At 40.2% G+C, this 17,299-nt stretch overlaps 3 protein-coding genes across 4 annotated transcripts; 1 reads left to right on the top strand and 2 right to left on the bottom strand.

Annotated features, from left to right (window-relative positions):
- The first annotated feature begins 183 nt into the window (after window positions 1-183).
- On the top strand, window positions 184-6,549 carry LOC145468278 (prostatic acid phosphatase-like). The gene is made up of 7 exons (XM_081451967.1): window positions 184-267; window positions 688-928; window positions 1,531-1,627; window positions 2,558-2,757; window positions 3,411-3,618; window positions 4,624-4,809; window positions 5,689-6,549. The coding sequence occupies exons 1-7, from the start codon at window positions 216-218 to the stop codon at window positions 6,046-6,048; spliced, it is 1,344 nt and encodes a 447-aa protein (XP_081308093.1). The 5' UTR covers window positions 184-215; the 3' UTR covers window positions 6,049-6,549.
- Window positions 6,550-6,665: 116 nt separating this feature from the next.
- Window positions 6,666-8,577, bottom strand: LOC145468314 (dynein light chain Tctex-type 5-B-like). The gene has a single exon (XM_081452013.1). The coding sequence runs from the start codon at window positions 8,403-8,405 to the stop codon at window positions 7,848-7,850; it is 558 nt and encodes a 185-aa protein (XP_081308139.1). The 5' UTR covers window positions 8,406-8,577; the 3' UTR covers window positions 6,666-7,847.
- Window positions 8,578-8,676: 99 nt separating this feature from the next.
- LOC145468273 (uncharacterized) lies at window positions 8,677-17,295 on the bottom strand. Of its 2 annotated transcripts, XM_081451961.1 has the most exons (6): window positions 16,919-17,295; window positions 15,689-16,416; window positions 14,495-14,576; window positions 14,108-14,209; window positions 11,483-11,646; window positions 8,677-9,949 (listed from the first exon to the last, which is right to left on the bottom strand). In XM_081451961.1, the coding sequence occupies exons 1-6, from the start codon at window positions 17,181-17,183 to the stop codon at window positions 9,875-9,877; spliced, it is 1,416 nt and encodes a 471-aa protein (XP_081308087.1). In that variant the 5' UTR covers window positions 17,184-17,295; the 3' UTR covers window positions 8,677-9,874. The 2 variants fall into 2 exon arrangements, with proteins under 2 accessions (XP_081308087.1, XP_081308086.1); XM_081451960.1 differs by lacking the exon at window positions 8,677-9,949 and having other exon boundaries at window positions 9,960-11,646; window positions 16,919-17,190.
- Window positions 17,296-17,299: the final 4 nt, after the last annotated feature.

Below are 17,299 nucleotides of genomic sequence, written 5' to 3' on the forward strand. Positions count from 1 at the left end.
TGCGACGTCACTTGCGTAATACGTTGAGTCACGTCGGTTCGTCAGCAGGGGTCACACCACATGTTTTGTCCACGAGACTGCACATTCTGTGCAACCCAAGATGTTTTCTTGGTGGTGTTTGCCTAGTGGCTTTGTATCCTACGGTTCCTTTCTTTCTTTCGTCAGCTGATGTTCATAATACGAATTCCTTCACCAAGTTTGCGCACTTTATAAACATGGAGAAAGAATTGTTCATTTTACTGGCACTTTCCTCAACTATTTATGCCGGTAAGTTGATACATTTCGCTTTTTAGTACATTTTATGTACATAGCCGGCCTGTGTACACGGACGAGTAGTGCTTACAGTATGGAATGCATATTTTAGCCAATACCGCTATTATGGACGGAAAACGCGATTACATGTACTTTGGGAGGGGGGAGAGGTGTGTGTGGGAAGGGGGTACGGATTGTGATGAATTCCACCAAGGACCTTTCGCATAAATCTTATAACTTAACACATTTTGAAATTCAGTTGGGGACATGTATTGGAAATTCCATACATCACCAGCCCCTCTCCCCCCTCCCCCCCTCTCCCCCTGCCACCTCCCTCAACAAGACCTCCTATGACACAAAGAAACAGGAATTTTGCTGATCTGGTATTTCACTGAGTTGTACAAGATAAGCTGATGAAACCCCTTTTTCTCAAAGAACTGCTACTCCAGCAAGGAGTGGTGATATCACGCCATGGAAGTCGGATGCTTCTAACAAAAGATCACAAGACATTTGAAGAAGGAATGGACAGTCAGCTGACCATCAGAGGAATGGACCAGATGTTCAGAGCTGGAACCTTTGTTCAAAGTCATTATCAAAAAGTTAACTTCCTGACTGATGTATACTCTCCTCCGGATATTTATGTGAGGTCCAGTGACTATTCCAGAACACTTAACAGGTGAGAAAAAAACACTTGGATACATGTACGCCCTGGCTAATTTTCAATGGTTTATTGGGTGGCTGAAAGAGAAGGTGAGTAAAAGGGTCAAAAGAAGGCATGTTCATAAAAGTGTGATGACAGCTGTAAAGGGACGCTGGAAAGAGCTACTATTAATATCTAAAGCGCCAGCCAAATGATCACAACATTTCAATGCAACATATCGCAACATTGTTGGGCCCAACATGCTGAGTGTATTTGGCCACCCTGTTGCGACGTGTTGCGATGTGTTGGGTATTGTTGGCTCAAATTTGATCAGTTTGAAACTTGAGTCAACCACACCCAACATGTCACATTGAACACAGTGTAACAAGGTAGCCAAATGTGCGCAGTATGTTGCATCCAACATGCATTGAAATGTTGCTATCCTTTGACTGGGACTTAACACTTTGCCTTTATCTGGTCAGGGAAATTTTATTTTAGTAGTGTTCTCTCCTATCTCCCTTTGCCAAACCCATTCATGATAACTGATAATAAATACTAGACTGAACTTACTACCATTTATTGAACAACGGAAAACTACTATAATATTGTCTGACATTTTTATTACTTTTTATTTTCAGTGCATTGAGCTTTCTACTTGGACTTTATCCACCAAGAAACCAAAGTCTCAATGTTTCTTATGCTGGAGTTTTTTATTCCCCATACAACATACAACAGGTTTGTGATATTCTCTTATTTTAAATGTCGCTCTAACGCTGTCTTTAAAGTCCCTTCCTCTGCTGTCCCTATTATGCAGTAATAATAGACCTTGAGAGTCTTCAGAAACAGTAATTATCATAGGGATAATCAGTGCAAACTGAGCTATGCAATGCCAACAAAGGGCTACATCTCCATGGCTCTTAAAATTAGACACAATGATAAATAAGCTTGTAAAAAGTCCTACAGAATGTATAAATGTATATGACGATGCCTAAAGGTATATTGTGGGTAGCAGTTATTGTAGTTTACCTCTGGTTGTTTGAAATTCCCAGTGTTCCAGTGCAAAGGAAGGTGAAACTATGAATACTCATATTATGATTTTTCCTTTCCTCCCCCTAAAAGACCATGACTTTTGATCAACAGCAGTTAACAACCACTTTCCAAAGAACCTTTAAGGATCGTTGTGTACACTTTTGTACTTTTGTAAGTAACCTTTTTCGAAACAGCTGTATATGTTTAAAAGAACTGAATGGATGCAAAAAAATTTATAAATAACCCAGTTCTTGCTTCTAGTACTTAATATGTCTGACTTGTCCACAGTCATCCCTTCAGAGGTCTTGAACAGGTGATACTCGGGCCAGGAGCAAAGAAGGACAGCTGTTTTCACAGGCTAGGATTTTAGAGGAGGGGCTTGAGATACGAACTACCATTGTGGGTTCTGGGGGCATCCTTCCCCAGAAAACTTTTTTTAAAATTGAGTTCCTCAGAAATGGGATGTCTGGCATTCTGAGGCCAAGTCAGCATGTTATAATGTCTCATTTTTTTTTAATTTAGGGGGTTAGACTGAACTCCCTGAATCCCCTAGATCTCCCCCATTGAGTGAGAATTTTTATGGCCCAAGCTAGTAAGTAAATGACTAATCATTCACAATTTATTCCTTTATGGCAGGTTCCGATTCACACAGTTGCTGTAGAGAATGACCAAGTTCTCAGAGGATGGCTGGCTTGCCCTGAGCTTAATAAAAGACTTGATACATTTTATAAGAGTGCAGAATTTCAGAAGAAAGAGAGTGAAAGCACTGAATTGAGGAGACAGCTTGAAAGCATTGTAGGCATTGAGAAAATTGGACTTGAAGACCTCTACAATGTGTAAGACATTGAAGCAAGCTGCTGTTTACTTTGCAATAATTAAATAGTGGTAAATAAGCATTTGTGACCCGTTGGTTAGAGTGCTGGCCCCAGTTAAATCAAAGGGTGGATAATGCCATCCACCAGGTAGATCACTATCCAGTGGATAGCGTAGTTTGTTTTGCCAACATTTATCCACTGCATAGCAATTTCTCTGGCGGCATAGCATTACTCACCCTTTGAAACACTGGTCCCTGAACTCCAGTTCAAGTGGTGTATCATGTAGGTTTGAGACTTGGCTGGGGTTATCATGTCGTGTTCTTTGGCAAGACACAGTGTCCCGCCCCACCCAGGTATTAATAAATGGGTCCTTGATTTATTTAGTGACAAGCTGCAGCTGCAAACTCAGTTTCACCTTAATTACTGGCTTACTGTCAATCTCAGAAAACTGTAAACACTTAGATTTGATTCTGATTGGTCATAATAGTTCAGGACACATGAGGAAACCTCAAAACCACAAACTAATTATCATTGCTGTTTGCAGTTTAGTTTTCTCATGCCTAATTCGCTTTTTACTTGCTACACAACATTCTATAAGTATTTCTGGTATTCACAGTTTTCTGAGTTTCATGATAATAACCTAATATTTAATTTGTAATTTTCTGTTACCTCAGGTATGACTATATCCATCTTCACCAACTGTATAACCATACATATCTTAACATAACTGACGAGCAGTGGAGAAAGGTAGTTTATTTCGCAGACTGGGTTGAGTACAATAAATACAGCAAGGAAATGATTGGCGACATAGGTGGCGGGATTTTGGCCAATGAGATTGCTTCAAGTTTTAGTGAGATCGCAGCAAAGAAAAGCAAGAGAAAGGTGTGTTAAAATCATTTGATAACGCCAACCTGCACTGTAAGTCTTGCATCCATGTGGATCTAAGCTGCTTAATTGACAAAGCAGTGGTTCTGAGCATCAGGTCCACATGGCATGTACAAGTGACCAAAGTATACCCTTGATTAATTGGACCATGTTGTGTTTGTTGAAATGCTCTCACCACTGTACTAGTTGGCAGACTGTGAATCAATGACCATAAACTTAATCGCATAGTTTTAAGGTCGGCACACACGAGGGGATTAGTGGCTGCGACTAGTCCTTGCAACAAGTCGCGGGGACAAGTCCCATCATGTGAACCAGCCATTTTTGCCAAAAAATCTAGTCCTGTGACTAGTCCTGTGAATTCAAATTGGTTTGAATTTCTGGGACAAGTCCCTGCGACTTGTCCTCAAAACGCTTCGTGTGAACTGTTCCTGGGACAAGTAACTGCAACCAGTCCTTTCGTGTAAACTCCTCAGGGGACTAGTAGCAGAGACTAGTTCCCTCATGTCTGCCGACCTTTAGGCATTTCAGTAGCATATCAGGCGAGCTGGACTGAATCATGGTTCACATTTTGTCAACATGCCGTTCAGAGCCAAAATTCCCATGGCAAGACCAAATGAGCCTGAGATCCCTTAGAAGTGTACCTGATTAGGCATTTACTGTACCCGAATTTGGCCTTGATTTTGGCCATATCAGGTTCATGGCTTGATGTTGCTGGATATCAATGGATTGTTGGACAGGATTCTGGCTTGCTAACAACACACCACAAGGCATAAAGGAAATTAATTTCATTTGGAAACAAACATTTGTCAAAGTGCGAAACAGTGATCGATGCATCAAAGTTCTTTTGTCATTTGCACACTTCATATCTCTTTGATCTGCTGCACTATCGAGTATCACTCAAGTTTCAGATGATTTATAGTGTATCCATTGATGTCTGCTGGTGTCTTGGCAATGATCGTCCATAATACTACTGATCCCATTTCCTTCTGTCTTGTTTTTCAGCTGCTGTATTACTCTGCCCATTATCCAACAATGTTTTCTCTGTTTTCTGCACTTGGTGTAAACAAAATGTCTGACAGTCCTTTGAGAAGAATACCATATTATGCTTCCTTAGTTTTCTTAGAATTACTACATGATTCTAACAATGGCAAGTTTGTTGTTCAGTTTTCTTTCAAGAATGGTTTAGAGGTAAGTGTGGAAGCTACTATTTTCAGACATTTTCCCATGAATTTGGTTGAAGATTTCAACTACTTTCATGTTTTGACTGTAGATGTGTTTTCTTCCCACCAGGTGGTTATTAAGTCTTGACCATCAGTTTAGTAGAGTGAACTATTCATTAGGCTTCCACATCTCATATTTCATATTCCCATTATTTCAAATATTCTCCTTCCTTTACAGTTGAGCAGCAGCTTTTCATTTTTCCCTCCCTACCTTATTTCTTTTTTTGGGGGGAGGGGGGTACTCTACAAAGTTTGGTACAGGAAGGCTACACCCGATGTCCAACCCCTTACACTTTTGTATACCACGTTGACAGAAAAGGTACTCATTTCTTATACCTTTTAAAATAGTTACCCCTTTCTTCACATACCTACTTTAGAACACTGCTTCCATTTCTAAACCCTTGGAATGAAGTTAATTAACAATACTACAGGAGAATGTCAAGCATTACCAGAAGAAATGTTAACCGAAGAACAAATATTATTTTTCAGTTTCAATTTACATTATACCTAAATGGCAGATTGCCCTACCCTTTCATATACCTCAACTTGTGAAATTCCTACCCTTTTCAATTGTGTATATACTTGAACCCTCAAAAAGGTACCCCCTTTGGGCGGAGCCTCCCCGTATAAGCCGTTAATGGGGAGTACTGCCCCCCCCCAGGATGTCTCATAAATGGTTGACCTATTTGGCAGATGCCATCTGAGTGTCGCACATCGCTTCTCCCCTTCCTCTTACAAGAGTAAGTTCCATTACCACCCAAATAACCCTGCTGAACGACACATGACAATTGTACAATGTAAAACCATGTAATTCATGTTAGGATTTTTTTTTTGTTTGCATTACCAGGAACCGTTGACAAAATACAGCATTCCCGAATGCAAAGACCCATGCTCTCTAGATCAGTTTGTTAAACTTGTAAACTCGCTTGCGGTGCGTGACATTGAATCATGGTGTCACGCATGTGGCAATACCCAATTGTCACGCTGCCAAGTCACAGCATCCGAGTGCCCCACTGTAAGAGAGCCCAAAGTATCCGGGACTGGTGGCTTTTTCCTGGGAGTGTTTGTCACGCTTCTCGTGGTGATATTCGTCACAGCCTTGTGGTATTTTTGTCTGCGTAAGCGTTGTGTAGTTGCTGGGAGTGGAAGTCGCCCCAGGAGAGGACTTGCTCATATGGAGAATGAGCCGGATCCTGGTGTTATTTGACGGTATTGAATAGCAGGAAATTCGTAGCTCGTATAAATCACGTTTTCATCGGAAAAAGTTTAAGATCAATGGCATGGTATTTGACTTCAAGACTTCACAGAACTGCTTGGGCATCGTAATCTATTTTAAGAATGATTTTAGGAAGCTTAAAGACAGCTAGAACAGAAAAATCGACAACAGTGCTTAGATTTTGCAAAAGAGCGTACAGCAAATCACAGGAGCCCTTTAGAAACTGAGTACGGCCACGGGCAGCATTTTCTTGAAATGTGTGGCGCAGCATTGCTGTAGAGTTTTATTTTCTGGACTAGTTTGACCGATGAAAATGTCGAAGACAACATATACACTTTTTTATAGGAACGTCTAATTTACGAGGAGAGACTGAATGCTCTTATTTTTCATGTTTGACGCGAAGTTGTAATGAAGTTGTAACTGAAGGCAATTCCCTCCAAAAACTATTTTAAGGAAAGAGAAGAACGAATAAAATCAAAGAAAGTAACTCTATTCGGTGAATTTCACAATATTAATTTATGTTGGTGGAGAAACTTCTTGATACACTACACTTGAACTTTCTAAGCTCTTTGCCATAAAGATTTGAGAAGAAACAATTGCTGTCACAGGAACGCCACGAATTACAGTTTGAAAACGTGAAATACTTTGCAACGTATACATGTAATCAATTCCTCAAATTCCATTAGCAAAAGCTTTTGCGACGAGATATTTTTAAGTGTATTCACTGAAGTTGTTTGTCGTCTTTTCTTGTACAAGATCACGATTTCGTAACCTGCGCACAAGCTCTCTTGGCAGCTCTTAGATTAGAGGGTAGATAGCAGGCCCGTAAGCAGGTCTTTTTGCGGGAGGGTGCGATCCAACGAGGAGACGGTCGAAACGAGCGCCGGAGGCGCGAGCCTCTAGGGGTTCAGGGGGGGCATGCTCCCCCGGGAAATTAAAAGTAGGTTGTCTGAGACTGCCTTGTAGCCTGGAAAACTCCCATACTAATTTGGGGACACGAAATAAACATAGGTTTGGCGGGATGCGGGATGAATGAAATGGGAGGCGGGATTCGGTATGACAGAAATTTTAACGAAGGGATGCAGGATAGACAATACTTTGGCAGTAGCGGGATGCGGGGTTGTTTCAAAATTGATGGCGGGATGCGGGATGAAAAACAGAAAATAACGTTACGCGGAGAACTGCGACTCTAACCAGGCGGGATCGGGATAGACGTTCTGAGTGCGCGGGGTGGCGGGATTGAGACAAAATTAGTAGCGAGACGCGGGATTTGAACCCTCCGAGTAGCTAGTGGTTTCTAAGTGGAGCTGCCATCCCCCCTTCGAGCGAACCGATGCAAGATTATCGGCAAATCTCTGCCCGGGCAGCTAATATTTGTATTTAGAAAGATCGTATGAACGCTATGGGTGGTTTTATGCCGGCAGGAGAGTTAAGAAATCTCCGAAGTGGTTGAAAAAGGTGTCGATATTATATACTTAACGAGTCCTTGCTGGAATGAGATAAACTAATCAATTACTAATGAGATCATTTGAATTGTTTTATTTCTAATCAAACAAACAATTCACTAATTATATATTAAAAATTTAGTAAGTACGCTTTCGACGCAACTATTTTAACGTTCAAATCTTAAATATATAAATTATTTCAACCGGTCGTACATTTAATTAACACACTACAGATTTATGGTCGTAACTTGTGATTGTACAAGAAACTAGCGAAGAATTCTATATTTAGAGCTGTAAATGAATCAGTGTGAATCAATAATTGAGAGTGAAACAGATCACAGTATGTTATTCAAAATAAACTCCGTACACAGTTGCTGAAGCAAACAGAGATGAGTTTTTGAACTCGAACGAAGCGAAAGTGTCATGGCTCGTATCCCAGAGACATCTGCTTCCAATTCGCATCGCTTGATTCCCCAGCTGACCAATATGCACCAGACAAATGATTTTGTAGCGATGAATGTTCAAATCCTTCACTCGGTTTTTCACTGTGTCCGATATCGACTTTGATAGCTGTCTGCACTGGTCGGCATCGTATTTGGCTGCCGTTAATCTCTCCGTTAAAATTTCCTTCAGTATCGAACGGACGTCGCCTTCTGGGAACTTTCTATCGGGTGTCATTTTGAAAGTGTTTTCCATCGCTACCTCGGGTCCTCGTCGTCCATCTTGTCTAGAAAATGATGTCGCCATTGACTGTGTTATGGATGCGGTGCTAGGTGGTCGGGTTCTGTTTGCTCCGCCAGGATTGAGCTCTTTTCCTTTGGTTGGTTTTAAATTCTTCGCTGCCTTGTCCACTTTACTATCCTTCGGCGTCTCCACGTCCGATTTGATTATCTCTGTGCTCATTTTTGCTTCTTATCTGTGTAATTTCGTCGATATCAGATCAATAAACCCAACAAAATGCAAGACAAAGGCTGTCTCAATTTTGTTTTGATAAGCAAACGTCGACAGTAGATGCCCTCCCGTAGTTTGAATTTAAATTCTGATCTTTCAGAGGTCGCCAGAGTTTGTTTTCAGTAGTCGTTATAGCGACCTTGGCAAATAATTACTTTAAGCAACGTGCAAATGTAGATTCACACCTCCATTATCATTGTTTAAAATGTGCCATCAATACTCCTCCATAATTCTTTTATTTCGTTTGTTTAGAGGGGATTTATTTCTTTAAATAGAGACAAAAGTTTATTATGTCCTGAGAAACAAAGAAGTCTTGTGAATGTGCAAAACAAAATTATCACTAATGTGAAATATAGACAGTGTTTGTGTGAGTATTATCAACAATTTTTCAATACAGAAAAACTTTGAATGTTGAATTGTAAATTATATCCACAATTTAGAGCTAACGCCCAGCCTCTACATCAAGAATCCTGCCTTTGAAAATTCGCTTTGTGTCCACTCAAAAGCAAAGCTAAACTTTCCAAAGTTCAGGAAAAAAAAATCGTTGATTAATAAGCGCTGGAAATTTTCATAACATCGATAAAAGATGCAATAATTAGTTCTCGTGAAAACAGAGTAAATGCAAACATATTTCAACAAACGGAAACTCTTTAATCTATTAAAATGCCGCAACTGAGGTTATTTCTTTATGAATTTTGAACTGTCCTTCCATTGAAACCTATGTCAGTCCATCTTTGATCCTCTAAAGCAAAACAAAATCAGTTTTGTTATTAAATCAACTCGCTTTCCTTTGGTTTGTAGGATTGAAATTAGAAAATCGAAAATCGAAAATCGCAAAGCATCGCCGTGTCAAAATAAATGTCAAATTACAATATCGCGAACGTACTCCATTGAGTAAACACTTACTGTTTGACAAAAACAGCAAGCTAAAATAAAATGAATGGAATTGGATGAGAAAATGTCATTTAAGAACACATTTTAATGTCATTTTTGAACACAGCCTTTTCGCAGTGAGGCCTGTTCAGAATCTGGTTCACTCAAGAGATGAACAAGTCTTTCCATATTAAAAACACTATCGAAAATAGTTCAACAAACGTGACGAAAACCAAAAATGTTTCCTCCTCCCAATGTCAATTTGTATTCTGCAGTAGAATACGTAGACATAACGTGGTGAAAATTAATAATGACAATGAAAATTCACCCTCAAAATTCACGCTTTTCATAAACAAGACAGTTTTAGCAACCCTCTCTCTTTTCCTCTCCGTTTCCACGAAACAGTCTGTTTCAAATTCATCTTCTCTTTTCAAGCCCATTCTGCAACATCCTGTTCTTTAGAAACAATCTTCTTGTGGCCATAACGAAAGGAATCTCTTCTTAAGAGCTGTTTCACTGCAATGTAAATAACTTTCTTTGCTCATTTGTTATCTCTGTTCTTGTTTCACTTGCTCCAGAGCTTCTTCGTAGGAAATAGTTTTTGGTCGATTCCTCCTTATAAACTGCGGAAAGAAAAACAAAACATGCAGACTACGATATTGAAGAAAAATAAAATCACACGTTCTTACATATACAGGATGTAAACACTTAAGTACATTTTTACATAAGAACCGTGTTTCTTGCATTCAAGGCCCCGACCACTCTAATGCGTTTTTAAAAGTATCCGTTTTCGTCTCAACGAAAACGAAGCAAAATATTTTCGCCCACACTAGCGTTTTAGGTTTGTTTTCACCTGACCACACTAATGCGTTTTCGCATGAAAACGCATACTTTTTTATTCGTTTTCGCCAATCGTCCACACCAAAGCCTCTGTGTTCATCCGCGTTTGTCGTTTTAGTGGGGATAGGCGAAAACGCATCAAAAAGTATGTTTTCTGGTCACCGAGTAATACCAGTTAATCAACCTTCGTTGATTGACTGACCGATTTTCCTTTTATCAGTATAAATAAAGTCTAATATATAGATTTAGGCCAGCCTAAAAGCGTAGCTCCTGGGCCGAGTTGTTCAGAGCCCGATTAAGCTAACCCATGAAAAGGTAGAATTCCGATTTCGTGTAACTTTGCGGTGAGGTTTTCTGTATATTGTTTGACCTTCTGTTTTGAGCTTTAATAAGCACCATATACACAAAACAAAGCAGCAAAACAACATTTGTATAGAAAAAAAGTTATAATTCGATTAACTTTTAATCCTGGGTTAGCGTTAACCAGCTTCCAAACAATCCTGCCCTGTTTTCAACACGTTAACAGGACGTGAGCCCGCGATCTAATCGAAAACCAGCACTTGGTCAGCGGTCAACTAAAAAAAAACCAGGTGACTTCAATGAGCTGTGAACTTGAGCCCGCGATATGGTTACGTGATACTGGTCAGCAGGTACCTTGTTTTGACAGGTGTCAATTGATCTTTATATGGATGTCCAATATCAAAAAGGTACACGGTAAACCAAGGCTACATGTCTCTGTCCTCCTATTATTTGGAGTATGGCCGCCATGTTGCGCGACTCCGTCGTCGTCGTCGCCGTCGTGCGTACGCGCCCACGAGCAATACCGCTAGCCATGATAACAATGAGAAAATTAACTCATGGGTTTCCTTTTCTTTCCTGTATGAGTATGGGGCTCCGCTTGGCTGCCCTTCGGACCGCCGGAGCTCCGCTATTATTATTATTATTTATATGTTTTCATACGAAAACGTGTTAGTGTTAGTGGCGGATCAAGACCTTGAGCTAAGAAGGGGGGTGTGGGAGCGGGGTGTTTCCTGCCCTGCCGGCTTTTCTTCCTCCTGCGATTTTTTTTAACCCAAAATAAGGGCCCGAGCCCCTCCCCTAGATCCGCCACTGAGTGTGGTCTTACAGGCATCAGCTAAACCAACAGTATTCTCACTTGCTAGAGCTAGGAAACATACGGCAGTTTGACACGTTGCGAACAATTTGCATCCTTTTTTTTTTTTAAAAGGTGAAAACTTAGAAAACTCCATATTCCCTTTTTCCACACATGAACAGTCGCGCGCAAATTTTTTTCTGCGTGGGTGTTTGACTCTTACCTGTTGCGTGTCCTCGAGTGTCGTGTATCGGTAGCTACCGTTGACTCCAGCGGAGTACGACTCGTACATTCTTTGATTGATCTCCACAAACTGCTCCACTAGTCGGATTTGTTCTCGTAACATGTTATTTAACGCCACTATAGCAGGATTATACGCTGTCATAGCTGATAATGAACAGCAGAAACAACATTTAGAATAATAAAGTGTATTATCGTTTGTCACACGATGTAGTCACTTTAGATGTAGATCGCGACGTTTCGACTGCTTACTGCTTCAGGCGATACGGTCGACTGATTGCACGGTCAGTTCCCTGACCTGTTCCCCTCAGCTGACCACTGAGGGAACAGTTACTCGTCGGAACAATGGAACAATAGGAGGATCGAAATGCACCAATCACAGCTGACCTTTGTGATATAAATGATACCGTGCAATCAGTCGACCTTATCGCCTGAAGAAGACTAGCAGTAAGCAGTCGAAACGCGGCGTCGACAAAACCAGGATCGGACCGGACCGGACCGGACCGGATCACGGATCGGATCACGGATCGGATCAAGGCAAAAATTCAAAATTTTGTTGAGCAAATTGCACTTGAGTGACTACTGTGAGCAGAACGTTTTATTTAATTCAGGTGTGATATTCCTTTATTCTTTTATAATATCAAGCCAACTGGGAGCTAGTCACAGATGAATTTTTTTCAGGCTGTTGCGTTTTGATTGCGATGATCAATCATGTCTTCACATTTTTCTCCGCAGTTCAGATAAATGATATTTCGTGTATTCACTTGCATCAAAGGTAAACTGTCATAAAACGAGTCAGTATGGTAATAATAGGACGAACGTATGAATAGAAACAAAAACTAAAAACACTAAAACATTAAACACTTGATGATTTCAAACAATTTCCGTTTTTGAGACAAGTCTATACTTTTACAAGATGTGAGTTTGGAATACGATATTTCGCACTGGAATAAAACGAAACAAACCATTTGTATTTCAAGGGAAATATAGCTGTTTTACAAAAATATTCTAGGAATAACATCGATAGTGTGAACGATAACGCAACCCGAGAAAAAACAACATTTTAGGAGTTACGTGACGATTTTTAGAGTTATTTTTAGGGTCGTAAAGAGTTGCCTTTAAATAGAATAAAACCTTAAAATGACCGTGCTCTAGGATAGAAAACACTTAAGAGGCAAGAACAAATCAAAACGGAATGAGGATCGTTAAGGATGGCAAAGATTAACGGGGATTGCAAATGACGAACTTGAAAAACTAGGCTAGTTTTTTCAAGATGTGCAAATCGTGACGTAGCTCGTTCAAAACAAGTCATGTCCTTAAGCTTTCGCACGTAAGTTTTCTCATTAGCTGTAACGCCAACTGTAACGCTCACATCTGACACGAAAATGTAGCCGAGAATTAGCCACTGATAACAATTTCAAAAACGAGAATGGGAGGTTCACGCAAGCTTCGAGCCAACTAACGTTCAAATATAACTACATCTGCCTGTTCATTACAATTTAAATTCGTCGTAAATTAGGCGCTTATGTGGCTTTTTAAATGACCTCTTGTCATTCTCTGTAATTAACATGTCATTGCGTCAAATTCGGGATTCTTATTTTCATTAAACATATTTTAGTTTTCCACTTTTATTTTTTATTTAGGGGTTGTTTTTGATTTTTTTTCTTTAAAACTTTTTTTTTTTTTTTCCGTGATCCGATCCGTAATCCGGTCCGTGATCCGATCCGATCCGGTCCGATCCAGGTTTTGTCGACGCCGATCGAAACGTCGCGATCTACATTTAAAGTGACTACATCGTGTGACGAACGATAATACACTTTATTATTGCATCTACCACGATGAATAACAACAACCTTCCTCAACATTTAGAATTTTTAAAAAACTAAGGACACCGTATAGTTCCCTACTCAATTTCGGCAATAGAAGCTCTTTCCTATTGCTATAATCGGAGAGTCGCAACTTTCCGGGAGTCACATCTTTCGGAATTTACTTGTATCGCTTTGTAAACTTGTACCGCTTCTTCCATAAGGTCACTACTTATGCAACTTTAGCGCGATAAAAATTTCCACTAGTGATGATGTAGCTCAACGCAGATCCCAACCTCGCTCCCACGTTCTCTCCCCTCTGCCTCTCTTGTCGTTGACAAGGACAGAGAACCTGGGAACGAGGTTGCGCAGATCCGTGCAGCGTCAAACCAACCAATCAGAGACGCGACATGGATAAAATAAGATTACTTCTTTTAATTTTTACCCCTGTTACCAAGCTTTCAAGAGTGCCCAAGGCAGTAGCTAACTGGTGCAAGCATAGTAAATAGAGGAGAATGGTTCTGAAGCTTGCAAAACTTCAAAGGAAACAGAGATGAAAAGATTTATGCTGCAAGGTCCACGACCGTGCCCAAATCTTTATTTTACGCTGATACACTATGCATGAATTATGTAACCAAAACGTTTTTATTGGTTAGTTCCTCACACAGATGCGAACACACAACGGTGCACAGCCAAGGCCAAAAACACAAACAAAGACATGCAACAAAGAACTTTGTGGTGCATGAAATAGATACATATTCCCCTCTAAAAACCATGGTAATGAAAACAGCATGCCAACTCACCTTCCATGGCTTCTGGTGATACTATGTGTGTTGCTATAGGTGAAGGGTCAACATACTGCATCCCGAGTCGTGGGCCACTTGTTGCCATGCCAACACCAAGGCCTGAGGAAATCAACCAATTGGTCAGTCAGTTGATCAATCTATTACCATGGTTACCAGGTGCTATGGCAAACTATCACTATGGTTACCATGTTGAATGGAAAACTTAAATTGTAATATTTACATGTAAACTTTGTATCACTATGGTTGCCTGGCAGTATGGTAAACCATTTCCATGGTCACCTGGTGGTACTGTGAACTGTTACTATGGTCACCTGATGATGTGGAAACTGTTGCTATGTTAGCTTGGTGGAATTGTAAATAAATCAAATGTTGCTACATGGTTACCTGGTGGTATGGTAAACTGTTCAGTTGAAGGTGCTGTTTGGACTCCGACGTCACACCTGTACCTGTTACCACGGTCTGTGTTCTGACAAAAAGATGGGGTGAGTGAGTGAAAAGTTGAGCAGCACAAATTATGAGCAAAAGTTCCAAGATGGTATGAGGGGAGATAAATCTATTTTTCTTTTGGCTATGTTGCTTGCTGGAAATCACAGTGGCCTCATGGTTAGTGCACTCAACCCCAGATCAAGTGGTCCACGTTCAAGCCCTGGCTAGAGATATTGTGTTGTGTTCCTGGGTAAGACACAGTGCCTCTCTCCACCCAGGTGTATAGATGGGTATGCTGGGGGGTAACCCAGAGATGGACTTGCGTCCCATCACATTCCAGCCTCGAGGCTGGTATATATAAGCAGGCTTTGCATATGCTGCTTGCCACTCAACTTTATGCTTGCTTAATTGCCTAAAATGGGACTGACCAAAGGGGAATTGCTAGCATTCTAGGTTGAGTCAATGTTCATTTCGATTTAACCAATCAGCACTTTGCACATCTATTGTAGACTTAACTTCCAGATCAATCCGTAGGTACTCCAGTCTTTTTCGAAAGGAAAATGTCAGAAATTTCCTTATGGTACCATTTCCTCAATTTCCTAGTTTCCGCTCACTCATTATTGGAAAACAAAAAGGGAAAACTGAATTTTAAATGGTAAGCACCATCTCATTTGGTTGATTTGTTGATTTTGGAAAAAAGACTCTTACCAATGTTCAATGGTCATCTCAAACAGTTCTCTCTCAGTGACAAATGATAAGCACGCCCTAAGAAGCAATTCTGTTATGAGACAGCTCAATGAGCTATCATTCTTAATACCATATCATAGAAAATACAGCCAATCAGAATACAGGAATGCTGTTGTATATTTGATGGTATTACATCCAACCTTCCCATCATGCACCAGGCATATGTTGCAATGTTTGTTTTGGCCACTGTATTTTCAATGGCATGGTATAAAATGGTTATGCAATGCTCTCTCATGGTATACCATAGAATATAATATATAGGCTTGTGTGTTACCCAGAAAAATACAAGTGGCTCATGGGATATTCCATGGTCTACCACTCAAAAGCGTTGCATAACTAATATATACCAGTTGGCATTGTTACCACAGGCCCATTGAGTGGCATTGGCATGAAAAAATTCAATACCTTGCTCCTGCTGTAATCAGAATTCCTTCTCCTTGACCTTGACCTGTCACTTGATTTTGACCTTTTGGTTGACCTTGAACTTTGAGATGACCTTGAACTTCGTGAAGATCTTGAACTTTGTGATGACCTTGAACTTCTAGATGACCTGGAAGATCTCGATGACCTTGAACTTTTTTGTTCACTGTAAGTCTCAGAAATTGACCTATCACTGCGGGTTTTAATCTCACTTCCAGAGGAAAAGTCAGTTGTGTAATCTTGTGATTTTGTAGGACTTTTTTCGTGTTTGCTTGTGTGGTTTTCAGTGTCACTAACAGATCTTGGAGGGGATTTATTATCATCTGAAAGGCTCCTATGTCTGTTTGCAGTATTTTTATTATTTGCGACACCTTCTTCAGCAACATCCTCCTCTATCTCCTCCTCCACTTCATCTTCGGTCAATACTTCAGCAGGTTCCGACAAATCATTGATAACTGACCTGACGTCTTTATCAGAAACAGTTAAGCTCTTCAGTTTGTCATCCAGTTTGTTATTTGCTAATATATTGTCTGATAATTCTTCTTCATTAAAAGCAAATTCAGCCATTTGCAATCCTTTCATTGGGTTTATTGAGCTTTCAGAGGAGTCACCGTTTGTTGGTGATGGTGATCGCGAGAACATCTGAAGATTAACCTTGAAATCATCATCATCATCATCATCAACATGTGCCTTTTTTGATGGAAGCCTTTCACCTAGAAAGAACAAAATTAATAATCTGACAGTAAACTTATATTTATTGACTGTCAAATATATGCACGACCTACTATTATTTCCCCTTGCAATGGACCTTGAGTTCAATGACTTGTTGGACGACAGGATCTTTTTGGATAATAATGTCTACCAGTTAGTTGTTTCATCACTGTTATTGCCCACCATCATGGATCAGTCTAAGTCAGTTTTCTTTTCTTTCCAGTTAAGCCTAATTGGCAGCAATCTGATGTCATCAAAATAATGTTGTTTGGAGACTGGGAACAAGGTTGGTTTCTTGGTGAAGAAGCCCATTTGTTGCTCAAACATTGCTTTACATAAACGACCTTGTTGTTGTTTTTTGTCTTAAAATAATTCTGTAGAACAAACACAGAAGCTGAAGAAGAGAGCTAAAGTAGAAAGAACCAAATGAACGAAGATGACGTCTGCGGAGAACTGAACGAGAGATCAAAGCGGCTTTATAAGCTTAAAATTCGGACATCTTACCTAATTCTTCATCCTCTATGCTAGAAATTGAAATATCTGGAGTTTTGTCTTCCTCATCACGGACAATTCGATCGAAACTGTCTCCTCTCCAAAGAGATTTGATTCCAGACTTTTTCTTCAAAGTTTCTAGGTACTCTTCCAGCTCATTAGCACTTGTTTCTTCCCCAATAATACTGCTCTTTCGCGTCGAATGTGCCGATGAACCCTGTGATACTCGCCTTGCTTTCTCAACGGAATTCTTCCACTTTGCTTTTTTTGAAGACATCTTTGCATGTCAGAAGTAAAAATTCTAGTAACTTATTACTTCAGTTGTAAACACAACCACGATATTTGTCAACGGCCGGTCCGGAAATTCGAAACAAACAGTAGGGAATCGATAAT

Source organism: Orbicella franksi, chromosome 14, assembly GCF_964199315.1.
Source record: "Orbicella franksi chromosome 14, jaOrbFran1.1, whole genome shotgun sequence".
Taxonomy (NCBI): domain Eukaryota; kingdom Metazoa; phylum Cnidaria; class Anthozoa; order Scleractinia; family Merulinidae; genus Orbicella; species Orbicella franksi.

What these genes read in the sequence shown, in the direction of transcription:
- LOC145468273 (XM_081451960.1), bottom strand. Translation starts at nt 17,183, where the DNA reads ATGTCTTCAAAAAAAGCAAAGTGGAAGAATTCCGTTGAGAAAGCAAGG. An exon ending in CATAGAGGATGAAGAATTAG is followed by an intron (nt 16,417 to 16,918) that starts GTAAGATGTCCG and finishes TGTTCTTTCTAG; the next exon opens with GTGAAAGGCTTCCATCAAAA. An exon ending in ATCACCAGAAGCCATGGAAG is followed by an intron (nt 11,647 to 14,107) that starts GTGAGTTGGCAT and finishes GTTCATTATCAG; the next exon opens with CTATGACAGCGTATAATCCT.
- LOC145468314 (XM_081452013.1), bottom strand. Translation starts at nt 8,405, where the DNA reads ATGAGCACAGAGATAATCAAATCGGACGTGGAGACGCCGAAGGATAGT.
- LOC145468278 (XM_081451967.1), top strand. Translation starts at nt 216, where the DNA reads ATGGAGAAAGAATTGTTCATTTTACTGGCACTTTCCTCAACTATTTAT. An exon ending in CAAAGAAAAGCAAGAGAAAG is followed by an intron (nt 3,619 to 4,623) that starts GTGTGTTAAAAT and finishes CTTGTTTTTCAG; the next exon opens with CTGCTGTATTACTCTGCCCA. An exon ending in CTTTCAAGAATGGTTTAGAG is followed by an intron (nt 4,810 to 5,688) that starts GTAAGTGTGGAA and finishes TTGCATTACCAG; the next exon opens with GAACCGTTGACAAAATACAG.